Source organism: Plecotus auritus, assembly GCF_963455305.1.
Source record: "Plecotus auritus genome assembly, chromosome: 5".
Taxonomy (NCBI): domain Eukaryota; kingdom Metazoa; phylum Chordata; class Mammalia; order Chiroptera; family Vespertilionidae; genus Plecotus; species Plecotus auritus.
In genome coordinates, this window is record NC_137776.1 from 65,573,915 (window position 1) to 65,588,549 (window position 14,635).

Sequence of the window (14,635 nt, forward strand, 5' to 3'; positions counted from 1 at the left end):
CCCCTCACTCCTATGTTCTTGCTTCTCTGCTGCAGCCTGAATTGCTTTAAGCTACTGTTCCTCTCCAAGATTTGATATTGCCTTAAAGGATTATTTTTTATATGCCTATGGTTTATTTAAGGAGGGATACTGGAGGGGCCTTTAAGACCCTAAGGAAGGCACCTATAGTTCAGGCCCTCCTTGAGGAGGTGGATGGGGAGGTACCTTCCATGAGGAGGTGGATAGGGAGGTGCACTGTAGATACTTTGATGTGTCTATAGTCCAGGGAAAGTTAGACAGGCAGGAACCAAATCACAAATGGCCTTGCATGCAGATCCTACGAATCTTAGATTTACGTTTAGATGACAGAAGTGCTACAGGGACATAATACATTTGCACTTTAGACCTAAAAATATAGTGGCTGATGGAGAATAGACAGGAGGCTTATATTCAGGGAGACCAGGTGGGAGGCTGCATTGATAATTCAGGTGAGAAATATGGGTTGGTCTGAATTAAATTATGACAATAGAGAAGGAGAAAAGAGGTCAACATGAGAGATATAGGAGGTAGCACTGAGAGTTTAAATTGACTAAATAAATGTGAAAGATGATAGGGAACTGGAGTTGGAGATTTTACAGTCAGATTGGGGTGACAGGAAATACTTTCTAGAATAGTAGCTCTCAAACTTTAGTGTGCATCACAATCGCTTGGAGGGATTGTTAAAATACAGATGCAGAGCCCCTCCCCAAGAGTATAGATTCAATAGGCAGGGGTGGGGCCCAAGAATTTGCATTTTCAGCAAGTCCCCAAGAAGCTGCCAGTCCTGGAACTATACTGTGAGCATCACTGTCTTAGACAATAGTGTAGTTACATCTCCATGTAGCTTTTAGGAGGAAATTACTAGTAAACATAGATTAGCTGAGAACATAAAAGCAAGTATTTTAGGCAGCATAGGGGAGGTAATAAAAAGAGACCATGACTTGCCTATTAGAATGGCCTCTTGAGCCCGGCTGGTGTTGCTCAGTGGTTGAGTGTAGACCCAGGAACCAAGAGATCACGGTTCGATTCCCAGGGCATATACCTGGGTTGCGGGCTCGATCCTCAGAAAGAGTCATGCAGGAGGCAGCCAATCAATAATGTTTCTCTCATCGATATTTCTCTCTCTCTACCCCCCTCTCTTCCTCTCTCAAACTCAATAAAAACATATTTTTTTTTAAAAAAGGAATGGCCTGTTGAGAGCTTGAGCATGGCGGAGATGAAACTTTCTGTTATCATCAGGCCCCTTTGCAGTATTACCTTCTTTTTGAGAATGTCTCTTCCTTATGTTGTGAAATGGTCATCGAACAGAGCACGTCTTAGTGTGGGTTTTCCCAGATGCAGACACTGGAGAACGATTTAGTAAAAGCACTTTATCTGAGAAGTGCAGGAAACTCCGGTAGAGAGAGGCATGTTATACACAGGAAAGGGAAAGCAGAGCTGTTAAGCCACAGGGCAAACTACATGCCTCGAAATGATCTCAACCAAGGTGGGAGGGAGCTGGGGTATTTATACAAAAACTCCTGTCACTGAGTGTGGTATCTGGTGACCCAGGGTGTGTGTGTGTGTGTGTGTGTGTGTGTTAATTCCTTGGCAGTCTGTTCTGCAGCATCCCTTAGTCCTGAGGAAAAGAACTTCAGAGCACAGTGGCTCAATCTATTCCAAGGCCAAAGGAGAGATTACAGTGATAAAGTACCATCTCAGGCAACCGCGAGATAAATGCCAGTAATGGTCCCTGAAAGGGTCCTGGTCTGGGCCTTTAGGCAGCAAAACAATAATCAGCCTGTGATCTTGGTTTCTTTTTATTCTGTGCATCTTGGAGAAGGAAAAAGCCATTAAGGTGAATTGAGTTGGGATAAGGGGGAGAATTCCTCTTTGCTTTGTAAGGATGCCAGGTACTTAATCTCTGGGAGTAGTGCATTTTAGAGTGAATATTCTCTACCTATTCCTAACATGTAGGACTGTTCTTTATCTATTTCTTATCTGTAGAATTATTATTTGCTTATTCTAAGAAGCAGAAGTAAGTTCCAAACTTCTAAGGTAGTTAGGATTTTGTTTTGGATTATCACTTGATATTAATATATTAATAGTTTGTCTCCTAGTTTCTTTTTCTATTATCTTTTCTCGATGAAAATACCATGACTTGGTATTTCTTTAAATATTCTTTCCTGAAAGTTATATTTTCCTGGGCATTTAAATTAGATTTGCATTTTTATCTTGAGTCTCTTCCAGTCTCTGCAGCCTCAGATTCATTTTTAGACCAGTTGGAATGATATTCCTTTTGTCACCATTCAGAGTTAATAAAAATGACAGAGAAACCAAATGTTTTAGTTACTTATTAAGCTCTTGTGGTGGTTGAATGAGGTACACCTATAATCAATCCAGAATTATACCAATCACGTTGAAAGGTCTTTTATTGCTTTTTATGAAAAGCAAAAGAAATAAATAGGAATTTTCTATGTAAAAAGTCATTATTAACCAATGGCTCCTGGCATAGCTTTAAGGTGCATTGGAATGTCTATTAGATGTTGTCCTCTCCAGAGAAATTACTCAGTAAGTATTGGTGAGCTTGAAACTTATTTTTGTAAATAAAAATTGGGACTGTAATTCATATTTGTTAAATAAAAATATACCATTGTTTTATAATGTAATGTAATGGTTTAAAATAGGTAAAATATTTTTCTTGTAGCTCAAATTGGTCTTGTTTGAAAGTTACTACATGTCAATCTTCAGCTATAAATTCATCCTGAGACCCAAGATATGGAACATCTATTTATGGAGGATTAGCTGTGGTGTCTGTCACACAGAAGCCCAAGGGGAAATGGAGAGGTCAAATTCTAAAGTGAACCTCACACATGGGAAGATATTTCACATAATGACAGAGCTGAAAGGGTCACACAGCTCACTCATTTTACAGATGAGGAAAATTAGTCCCAAAGCAGGGGAGCGTTTCCAAGAGTAACACATTTAGTTAAAAATTAAATGGCATACAAGTCAGAGAAGGAGAGGATAGTAAACGGACTCTCTTCCAGGCCGAGGGTACCAGTTTTTCTCTGTGTCAGTCCCGACAACTTAGGTTTAGCCAGTGGTTCTCAACCTTTCTAATGCCGCGACCCTTTAATACAGTTCTTCATGTTGTGGTGACCCCTAACCATAAAATTATTTTCGTTGCTACTTCATAACTGTAATTTTGCTACTGTAATGAATCGTAATGTAAATATCTGTGTTTTCCGATGGTCTTAGGCTCACTAGCAGGGTCGCCTAAGACCATCGGAAAACACAGATATTTACATTACGATTCATAAAAGTAGCAAAATTACAGTTATGAAGTAGCAACAAAAATAATTTTATGGTTGGGGGTCACCACAACATGAAGAACTGTATTAAAGGGTCGCGGCATTAGAAAGGTTGAGAACCACTGGTTTAGACCAAGGTAGTCCTGGAGTTGCTACTCTGGACAAGTGTCAATGTAGAGTTTCAATGGGACAAAATTAACTGATGTTCCTTAAAGATACTGTTCTGTGGTTGTATAATTTTCAGACATGTAAGGTGAAACAAAAGAAGCTAGCTGAGAAGATAAAAGAAAGTATTTTAGGCAGCATAGGGGAGGCAATACTTTGAGGCTATTTCTTTGGGCCATTGCAATAGAAAGAGCCAGCACATCTCATAGAGGGGCCATAATGCTCAGCATTTTCCACACTGTTGACAACCGGACTCTCTTCTCCTGGGCCAAATTGTGAGGCTAGTGATTCTGAAGACTCATATTAAGAAAGGCCAGTGCCAATTCCTCTATTTACTTATGAGGAAAGGAAGCCACTGAGAGGTTTTATGTGACCATTTGCGGGGGGAAATATTCTCAAGTTTAACCAAATACCAGATCATGCCCATTCTAGTCAGCTGTCTACTGACATGATAATTCCAGGAGTGCACCAAGTTAGACTTTGGTTTGGATTTGAGAGTACCTGTTTGGATCTAGTGCCATCTTGCCCCCCAAAGTATATCTAGGTCACTGGAGATGATAGAATTGACCCAGTTCAACAGTGACCTTCATACCACTTATGTTGACTAAATCAGTGTGACTGTCCATACATGATGAGCTGGATTTCAGGATTAGACTTGACCTCCAGGGATCTTCCTAGACCTAAACTATACTTCGGGTTCAATGGGACATTGTCATCCACTATTTTTTAATGTTTTTTTATTTTTTAATTTCTTTATTGATAAAGCTGTTACATATGTGTCCTTATCCCCCCTTTACCCTCCCAACCCCTCCAACTCATGCCCTCACCCCCCTATTGTCTGTGTACATCGGTTAGGCTTATATGCATGCATACAAGTCCTTTGGTTGACCTCTCTCCCTTACCCCCACCCTCCCCTACCTTCCCTCTAAGGTTTGACATTCTGATCGATGTTTCTCTGTTTCTGGATCTGTTTTTGTTCATCAGTTTATGTTGTTCATTATATTCCATAAATGAGTGAGATCATGTGATATTTATCTTTCTCTGACTGGCTTATTTCACTTAGCATAATGCTCTCCATTTCCATCCATGCTGTTGCAAATGGTAAGAACTCCTTTTTTTTTTTTTTTACCACAGCATAGTATTCCATTGTGTCTTAAATAAGAAGGTAAAAGACCTATACGTGGAAAACTACAGGACACTGAAAAAAGAGACAGAGGAAGACATAAACAGATGGAAGAACATACTGTGTTCATGGATTGGTAGAATCAACATCATCAAAATGTCCATACTACCCAAAGCAATCTATAGATTCAATGCACTCCCCATTAAAATACCAACGGCATATTTCACAGACCTAGAACGAACTTTCCAAAAATTCATCTGGAATAAAAAAAAAGACACCGAATAGCTGCAGCAATCCTGAGAAAGAAGATCAAAGTAGGTGGGATCTCAATACCAGATATCAAGCTGTATTATAAAGCCACTGTTCTTAAAACAGCCTGGTACTGGCACAAGAACAGACATATAGATCAATGGAATAGAATAGAGAACCCAGAAATCGACCCTTAATATTTGACAAAGGAGGCAAGAACATACAATGGAATCAAGACAGTCTCTTCAATAAATGGTGTTGGGAAAATTGGACAGATACATGCAAAAAAAATGAAACTAGACCACCAACTTATACCATACACAAAAATAAACTCAAAATGTATAAAGGACTTAAACATAAGATGGGAAACCATAAAAATACTAGAGGAATTCACAGGCAGCAAAATCTCAGACATATGCCAAAGCAATTTCTTCACTGATACTGCTCCTAGGGCAATGGAAACTAAAGAGAAAATAAACAAATGGGAATACATCAAAATAAAAAGCTTTTGCACAGCAAAAGAAACCATCAGCAAAACAACAAAAAAACCCACTGCATGGGAGAACATATTTGCCAATGTTATCACTGATAAGGGTTTAATCTCCAACATTTACAGGGAACTCATACAACTCAACAAAAGGAAGATAAACAACCCAATCAAAAAATGGGCAACAGACCTAAATAAATACTTTTCGAAAGAAGACAGAAGGAAGGCCAAGAGACATGAAAACATGCTCAAAGTCACTAATTATCCGAGAGATGCAAATCAAAATGACAATGCGGTACCATCTCACACCTGTCAGAATGGCTATCATCAACAAATCAACAAAAGACAAGTGCTGGCGAGGATGCGGAGAAAAATGAACCCTCGTGCACTGCTGGTGGGAATGCAGACTGGTGCAGTCACTGTGGAGAACAGTATGGAGTTTCCTCAAAAAACTAAAAATGGAACTCCCATTTGACCCAGTGATCCCACTTCTTGGAATATATCCCAAGAAACTAGAAACACCAATTAGAAAGGATATATGCACCCCTATGTTCATAGCAGCACAATTCACCATAGCTAAGATTTGGAAACAGCCTAAGTCCCATCAGCAGATGAATGAATTAAAAAACTGTCATCCACTGTTTACCCGCCCGTATTTGCTATATTGTCACACATTCCAACTTCCACTGCTGTGTGGCTATGAAAACTTATTGCTGACAAACTCTCTCCTCTTCACTTCCCTTCTTGGAAAACAACCTGTTCTGGTCCAGTGACAATGACTCAAATTGTCAAGTGAGTTAGGCACTGTTGAGCTGCTCATTACCTTATGCAGAACATTAGGAATTACTTAATCAATTTTTTTTAAAAAAGAACTATTGTCCAAGGATGGCTTGGGGGGTTAGTTTGGCATATACAGGACCTCCGCCACAGAGTCTTCTTTTGCTAATTAGAAAGTGACACAACAGCTTCTTCCCCTAAGACCAATTTATATAAAAACTAATATAAAATAACAAAAATGTATATGCAATTTTTAAAAATTGCCGTCTGAGCAAGAGGCACCTTTTATGTTGTCAATTCTTTGGCTGCCTCTATTAGTATGTTTATGTTGATATATACATAAATGAATACATGTAATAAATAATTTTCAAACACTAGACCTTATTTTTAACAGCAGTGTAAGGACTTTTCATTCAAACTAGTGTTTAGAAAGACATTTTTCCTGGGAAAAATACACACACCTATACATGCACGCACATAGGTGTGCATCCACACATGTAAACCTAGACACATGTAATTTGTGTGTGAGAGTGAGAGTTAAAGGTACTGTCTATGAAGTTGATTCACAAGCTACACAAGAAAATAGGCCTTGCTATTTTATATTATATCTCATATTGAAAGTGCATTATAAGTCAGCAATTTAAGGTTTGCATTATTTGAGACTCATTCATTTACAAAGACTGTTTAAAGATGGGCAATAAATTGTAAGTTCTGTAACTTACTCAATGACTATTGAAAAACTGTGGATAGTGAGTTGAAAGAACAATTTGGGGGTAGGCTGTGAAGAGGGGATAATAGAAGCAAAACACAGAAAACCTTGGCTGTTTTCATTTCCATGCAAACATCAAGAGACACACTGCTTCAACGTCAGGACTCTCCAAACAATGCACCTTAACGAAGTGCTCACGTAGAAGATAACCTATGCCCAAGTCCTACAAAGAAGCAGGGGCAGAAGAAAAAGAAGCTAGGCATGGGTTGGAGGGTAATTTAACATTTAAAAATCTCCCTCTTCTATGTTTATGTATTTTTCATGGGGTCTGATTCTAGGGAACATAGAGAAGGATATAGGAGTATTCAGAAGGATGAGTGGGCAACAATGGTGAAACTTATTGTGTTCAACATGGATTTTGGAAAGCAAATAATGCCTGGGAGGTTGATAATTTGAGATATTCATACCTATATGCCCCGCTGTGTTATTGAATCTGCATGATTCACAATTGAACGTGTTTAACTGTATACCATATAATGCGTGTTGCTGATGTATTCTGACTTTGCTAATGTCTGATTGACTCAAAGCTCTACATTCTGTAAAAGAGAAAGCGATATGACAATGTCAGCACCTACCATTTCCTACTGCTGAGCTGGGCACTCAGGGTCCTCCATAGCATAGCTTCTACCTTATAGTTTTCCATTATTTCCCTCCATAATCCTTACTTGATCTAAACCAGATTAATCTTCATTCCCCACACATGCCACACAGTCTTCCATCTTTAAGGAACAGCTGATACCACCTACTAATTCGAATACTCTTCGCCCTGTCATTTCTAGCTCTTAAAGTCCATTCAAAATTCACTCAAAATGCTATGTCCATGCTTTGGATTCAAGGTGACTGACTGAACACACATTTATGGTCACCTTTCTCAAACTCTTAATGAATTTTTTGAAAAAGTTAATTGTAAGTAAATGAGAAATCAATAGTAGCAATAAAAAGAACATTGATAAACAATGTATATTAGAAAGTCTACACACATTCTTATCTACCAGGAAAATAAATGCTTTAGTATACCCAGAAATATACTTATACTACTTAATGTGCAAGATCTATGTAAAGAAAACAACAAAACTTTACTGGTGGATTTAAAAAAAGGATGTAGATAAGAAGGTTATATTATAAAAGTGTAAATTCTGGCTAAATAAATTTACAAATTAAAATAAATTATAAAAATCCAAGAATAATTTTAATGGAAATTGATAAGCTAATTATCAGTACTTTTAAAAGAAGACCGGGGAGAGGTCAATGGGTGAAAAAGGAGACTTACGCAATGCTTTAAACAATAAAGAATTAAAAACTAAATAAAAAGTATAAGAATAGCTGAATGACTTTAGAAGAATGGGGTTAGCTTGCTCTATAGATATAAAAATATACTCAAGATCTACAGTCATTAAAACAGTGTGATACTGACTAGAACATCAAATAGATTAATTGAACAAAAGAGACTATATATCTTAGGGAAATTGGTAAACTGCTTCTAAAATTTATATAGAATATCTAAGACAAGAAGAGTCAGAATTCTCTTAAAGATAAAGCATACAGTGGGAGGACTTGATCTTCCAGACATCAAGGCAGATCATAAGGAATTATAAAGTAAACCCAAAAATCATAAGGAATAACAATAGCACCAACAGTGGTTCTGGTGCAGAAATAGACAAACAGGTGGATAGGATAGGAAGCCCAGAAAGAACTCATACACATCTGGATAAGATTGATAACAGAGGAACAGACATGCATATTAATTCAATATATGCCAAAAGTGGCATTTCAAAATCAGTTTGTTCAATAAATATTGCTGAAGCTGGAAGGAAGGGATTGCAGACTTGGCTGTAAATGAATATTAAAACATTCCAATGGCCACAGACACCACAACAACTTGGAGAAAATATTCACAACATGTACAAGACACAAATGGCTAATACCCATAACACATTAAGAATGCCTATAAATCAATGTAGAAGGAAATATGGGCAGTCAACACATAGAATAAAAGACACAATGGTTGATAAATATGAAAAAATAACCAACTTCATTAGTCACTGGCAAAGTGCAAAATAGAAAAAATTAATATATAATATGAGGGACATTGAAAATAATCCCAATATAACCATTTGTGCAATTACATATTAAACTTAGTAAATGATGAAATAATCACTAAACATAAAAATTAAAGAAATCATTACAGGTACGGCTTCTTCTAGCTTTACCATTCTTAGTGTGTGAATACACCCTCAGAGTCTCAAGATGACTGCTCTGCCCCAGACATTACATCTGTGTTCCAGCAATGGAGAAGGGAAGAATGGCAAGAGGAAAACAGTACATGCCAGTGAATCTGACCTGCTCATCAGTAATACTATACTTTCCCCAGAAGCCTTGTTCCCTAGAGTTACACTTAAATCTTATTGACAAACTGTGTCACCCTTAGGGAATCGAGGTGGTTTGTTTGTTTGTTTGTTTGTTTATTTATTTATTTATAGAACATTTATTGGGTGTTGTTTGTTTTTTTTTTAGCAGTGCATTTTTTATTATTTATTTATTTATTTTTTATTGTCTAAAGTTTTACATATGTCTCCTTTTCCCCCAATTGACTCCCCACCACAGCCATTCCCACCCCGGGCAAGCACCCACCACCCCAGTGCCTGTGTCCATTGGTTATGCTAATATGCATGCATACAAGTGCTTTGGTTGCTCTCTAACCCCACGTCCCCTACCATTTGTCTCTGGATCTATTCTTGTTCATCAAATTATGTTGACCATTATATCCCCCATATGAGTGAGATCAGGTGATATTTATCTTTCTCCGACTGGCTTATTTCGCTTAGCACAATGTTCTCCAGTTCTATCCATGTTGTTGCAAATGTTAAAAGTTCCTTCTTTTTTATAGTGACATAGTATTCCATTGTGTAGATGTACCACATTTATTTATTTATTAAGAGAATATTTATTGGGTGTTTTTTTTTTTTAGGAATGCATTTTTTAAATGAGCATATTTCTGTTTCAAAACTAAATTGTGGTTCTGTTAATAAGCAAGAAGTGGAGCATACATATTGCTTAGACTACTGGCAGTGTCTACTGTGTGAAAGAAGCAGCTAGAAGGGTGCCTGGTATATCATACTTACTCAAATATTAGTTAGATAAAGGAATTGGGATTTTTATGTTAAATCTGCATAATCCCCAGGATGACAGTGAAGGGGAATTGAGAGCCGAGCCCTAGCTCCAGAGGAAACTAGTCCAGAGGGAACAAAAGGCTGCCTGAGAGATTTAAGATGAAATGGATACAACTATAGGTGCTACTTAATGTCTTTGAAAATACCTAGAGCAGATTCAGACAGAAAGCTTGAGGTAATTAGTGATACATATCTAGAATTGTGCTGCTCAGCACTATGGCCACCAGCCACATGTGGCTATTTAAGTTTAAATTAAGTAAAAATATATAAAATCTCAGTCCTGTGGTCACCCTAGTCACATTTTGAATGCTCAATAGTCGCATGTGGCCAGTGGCTACCACATACCATCATGCAGAAGGTGCTACTGAATCGAGCTTGTCTAGAAAAATTAAGCCAAGGGAGGGGGAAAGAGAGAGAGAGAGAGAGAGAGAGAGAGAGAGAGAGAGAGAGAGAGAGAGATCAACTCCCAGAAGAACAAACCCTTGTGCAGGAAACAAAAGATAATCACAATATATGGGTTTCAGCTGTTAATAGCATTTTTCTAAGCATAATAATGTAAACATTGAATTCTGAATTACATAAGTATTACTAGGATAGAGGGATGGGAGATGAGGTTTGTGTCTCATGAGAACGGGGGTTTATATGAAAGAGAAGTGAAACTTCATCTTCCAAGGTGGGAACTTAACAGATAATGCTTATGATTGAAAAAAAATTAGTATCGAGCAATATAGACCTTTTGTTAAATGTGTAGAGATAAATAACAAAAGATAATAAGCCTTGCCAAACGATTTAGTTCTTAAATGATGTGCAGATATAATTTTATTAAAATAATTAATAAAATCAAGTAAACTGCAATGACAAAGACTCTGTTGCAATGCTATCTCCCCCATGAAATCATTTCTGGTCTCCTGACACGACACGTCTGCACTCTGATCTCTAGGAAAGCATCCTCTGAAGTTTTGCTATTGGCACTTTGCTTTGCTTTGTCATCAGTTATACAGGCTTCTAGTCAAACTCCTGTTGATTCATAAATTCTTAGACTAACAAATGTCTGATTTCAGAAACTTTGTGATATTTTGGTGTTTCAGTCTAATACAGATTAAAGTGCAAAGACTCTAATAAAGTGTGAAATATGGTAATAACATCAATTATAACAGCTAACATTTACTGAGCACTTGCTATGTGCAAGGCATGTGATCAGAACCTACCGATAAAGGGCATCTGTTTACTCTTCCACAGAAGAGAATACAGATAGGCTGGAAAAATGGATAGAGCTGCTCTTTCCTCCCTAGAGGGCACAATTCCAGGTTAGCATTTGAATGTGTATGTTTATCTTTACTTTATATTATTTTGTACCTTATGTTATTTAAAATATGGGGCCTGTATTATTTTTTAATTTAACACCATCTTTTAAAACACATAATGAATAGTAATCACAATTCTTCTAGTATGCAACTATCAAGTGAATGATCTCATATTAACACATATCCTTCAGTCATAAGACCTGTGAGAATATACCAAGTGAATAGGTATAATTAGTAAACATGAAAATGATGTTCAATTTTATTTATGACCATATGAATCACCGAAGGAGGAAAAGCACATACTAGTATGTTTAAAATATGAGATTACTTCCTAACATTTAACTCAGAAATAGCTGTTACCATATGTTTAGTCTCAAATCTATATCAATAATTGGGTGACCCACAGGGTTTTTGCCTCAGTACAGAGGACTGGAGAGGGATTAAATCAGTGAAAATTGTCTTTAAGTTGAAAATTTTCAGATAATTTTTTCAAAGTCAATGGCCTACATTTTGACTTGCCTAATCGTTATCTTCTCCCAGTAATTTACTGATTTCATTTTATCTGCTCTTGCTGTTCAGAAATTGCACCCTTTTGTGTCTGCATTCACACTTTGCGTCTAGGAGCCATCTGAGTAAATATAAAATCAGTAATCGTCACATATGAGAGAGGCTCTGTATTCCTAGCAGCCAGCCTTACCAGAGGAGAGAGAAGATAATGTATGTGATCTTGGCATACCCTCCTGGTTTAGTAATAGAAAAATCATGGGGCCTGATCTCTTTAATTACACCCTATGGATAGCTTATCGAATGTCACCATCAAATAGTTTCACCTAACTCTTCATTTTGTTACATTTAAAAGAATTATTTTTGCCAACTTGGTACTTTCTGGGTCTTATTCCTCTATTTCTTTCACATCAATATCTGTGGCTTGCCTGGTGAGCTGTACCAGAGTGAGCATGTTTACCTCTGTGAAGGTTGGACAAATGATGTGAAGAAAGAAGTGACAGAAGGGTCAAAGCCTCTCAAAATCATGCTTATTTTCTCCCAAATTCTTTTGCACGAATATGGCATTAAACAGGGCTGCAGTAAATGAGCGATTTCACGTAAATTTGAACTCCATATGCTGGAAGTTAGGCAAAATTTCGCTACATTTGAAGTTCTAAGCAAGCAATTTGTTACCCTTTATCCTTTAGTGAAATTGATGAACAGGTGGTTTTCAGAAGATCACTCAGTATATTTAGCTTCTGAAATTTGAGCAACTCAAGATCTGATTGGCTGCTCTCGCCACATGATAATTGGGAGCCCAGGCACCACGCTGGCTCTTGCTTGGGGTTCTCAGGAGGGGAGAGTTGGGAGAGGCTTTGCTGCTGAGGAAATTTATTTGATAGATTGAAGGTAAGGCCCGTTTATGGCTTTTTCTGTAATGTTCTTTCAGGAGATGTGCCACAACTTCCCTTGAAGTATTTTCCAAAGTTGTGGGTCATAACTGGGGAAATCGGTGATGGAAACGGTGACTAGGAGAGTCTGTAACGCCATCGCCATACCCAGGCCCTACTAATATCTGACATGTAATGTGTGGTTAGAATCAAGTCTGATACTAACCAATTTACTGCTTAACCGAGCTGGCTCTCTGATCTAACAACATCTTTTCATTTTTGCCTTTGATTTTTTTTCTAAGTATATTAGTACGAAAAAGGATCCTATATTTATCCTTTTCTACTGGGCTTCGTTTGCCTGAGGAGTGGCAGTTTCGCTAGCTTAACAAAACCAGCCACAGCAGGGTATAGGTTTACATGGCAAATATGTCTGGGCCAAGGAACAGCTGCTCCAAGTCATGATCCACTTTTATCAAGAGAGTCCCACTCCCTGGCGTCTGACTACAAAGGCCTTGGGAGATCCTTTGGTTGGTGCCCGAATTAGAAGCTTAGGTCGAAGACCCTCGATCTTATGCATCCTTCAGTTAGTGCATCAACAATTTGTTCTTTTCCAGGTTTGAACGAGAGCTACAGAAACGACAGGGAAAAGTCCACACAAGCCAATGGTGTTCGGGAGGAAAATAAACCCATTGCCTTGAGGTTTCTATTTTTCTTTTAAAATCTATTGGCAGGTTTATTTTGCTATGTTCTCATTTGAAACATAAGATATACTGTGTATCGTATATCAGAGCATATGGAGACCTAAGGCAGCCCTCTGAGAATCTTGGTGCTATGGGGGGAAAATGACAATTTCTCCCGAAAGGAAAGCCGAGCTGACCATCCTTTTGTTTGAAAATGTTTCTCTCCAAGTATTTGGAAGTTGAAGTACTCTGTTCCTTTGATTTAAATCCTCTCACTCCCTTGCCACCCCCAACCCCCTCCGCCTTTGTTTTACAACTTGGACTAAGTTGATCTTGTAGCCACAAGCAGATTCATTCTTTCAAACCTGCACTTAAATGTCTTTTCTCACTTAGCCTGCAAACATATAAGTACGTGCAGAACGGATAAGATTTTAAAATTCTGCTTTTATAATGTTGTAAGCTGATTTCAGTTTTGGGGATAGATTCTAACGTATCTTCATTTGTCTGGAACATGAGCAGTGTGAAGGTGCCACTACTACTCTGAGAAAATGGCAGATGACGAAGAATATGAGGAGGTGGTGGAGGTAAGATACAAAAACTGACTCCGACAGCAAAACATTTTATGTAGCAACAATCAAAGCCATGTAGGTGAATTAATCATTTGAAAAATACAGTGCCTATTATAACTTCACAAGAGTCATCATTAACACACGAGAAAGGAATATTTTATATTCAGTTTCACTATAATTATGTGGGATTTAAAATTGAAAAGAAGTATCACTGTTTCCCACTTTTGCTTTTTTTTAAACTCTCAAAAACAAAACAAAACACAGAGTGTAGGGTAAAGGCAGATGTTAATTTATCTTCTAACTAAAACTACCTTCTCCCCCACCTCCCAACCCCGAAGGGACAGAGAAGATGGAGAAAAACTTCTGGAAACTGAATTCTATTTCTTAGTGTCTGCAAAGAAATAGAAGGAAAAACTCTTTACTTCAAGCAGCTGATTATCTATAGGGAGATATGAATTAAATGAATATGTGAGATTTTATATACATGTACATGTGCATGCACACACATAAAAAATAAACTCACCCCTGGCCATGTGTCTCAGTTGGTTGGAGCAGCCCCCGAAAAACAAAAGGTCACGGGTTCACTTCAACTAAAGGTCATGGGATCAATTCCTGGTCAAGGCACATACCCAGGTTTTGAGTTCAATCCCCGGTC

General features: G+C 37.8%; 1 protein-coding gene across 1 annotated transcript in view; it reads left to right on the forward strand.

The window, feature by feature from the left end:
- The first annotated feature begins 12,633 nt into the window (after positions 1-12,633).
- NEB (nebulin) overlaps positions 12,634-14,635 on the forward strand; it is a 198,051-nt gene continuing 196,049 nt past the window's right edge. Inside the window, exons 1-3 of the mRNA XM_080669929.1 lie at positions 12,634-12,750; positions 13,346-13,430; positions 13,931-13,995. Coding sequence (XP_080526055.1) covers positions 13,960-13,995 — 36 coding nt within the window. The 5' untranslated portion in view covers positions 12,634-12,750; positions 13,346-13,430; positions 13,931-13,959. The remainder of the gene's footprint in view (positions 12,751-13,345; positions 13,431-13,930; positions 13,996-14,635) is intronic.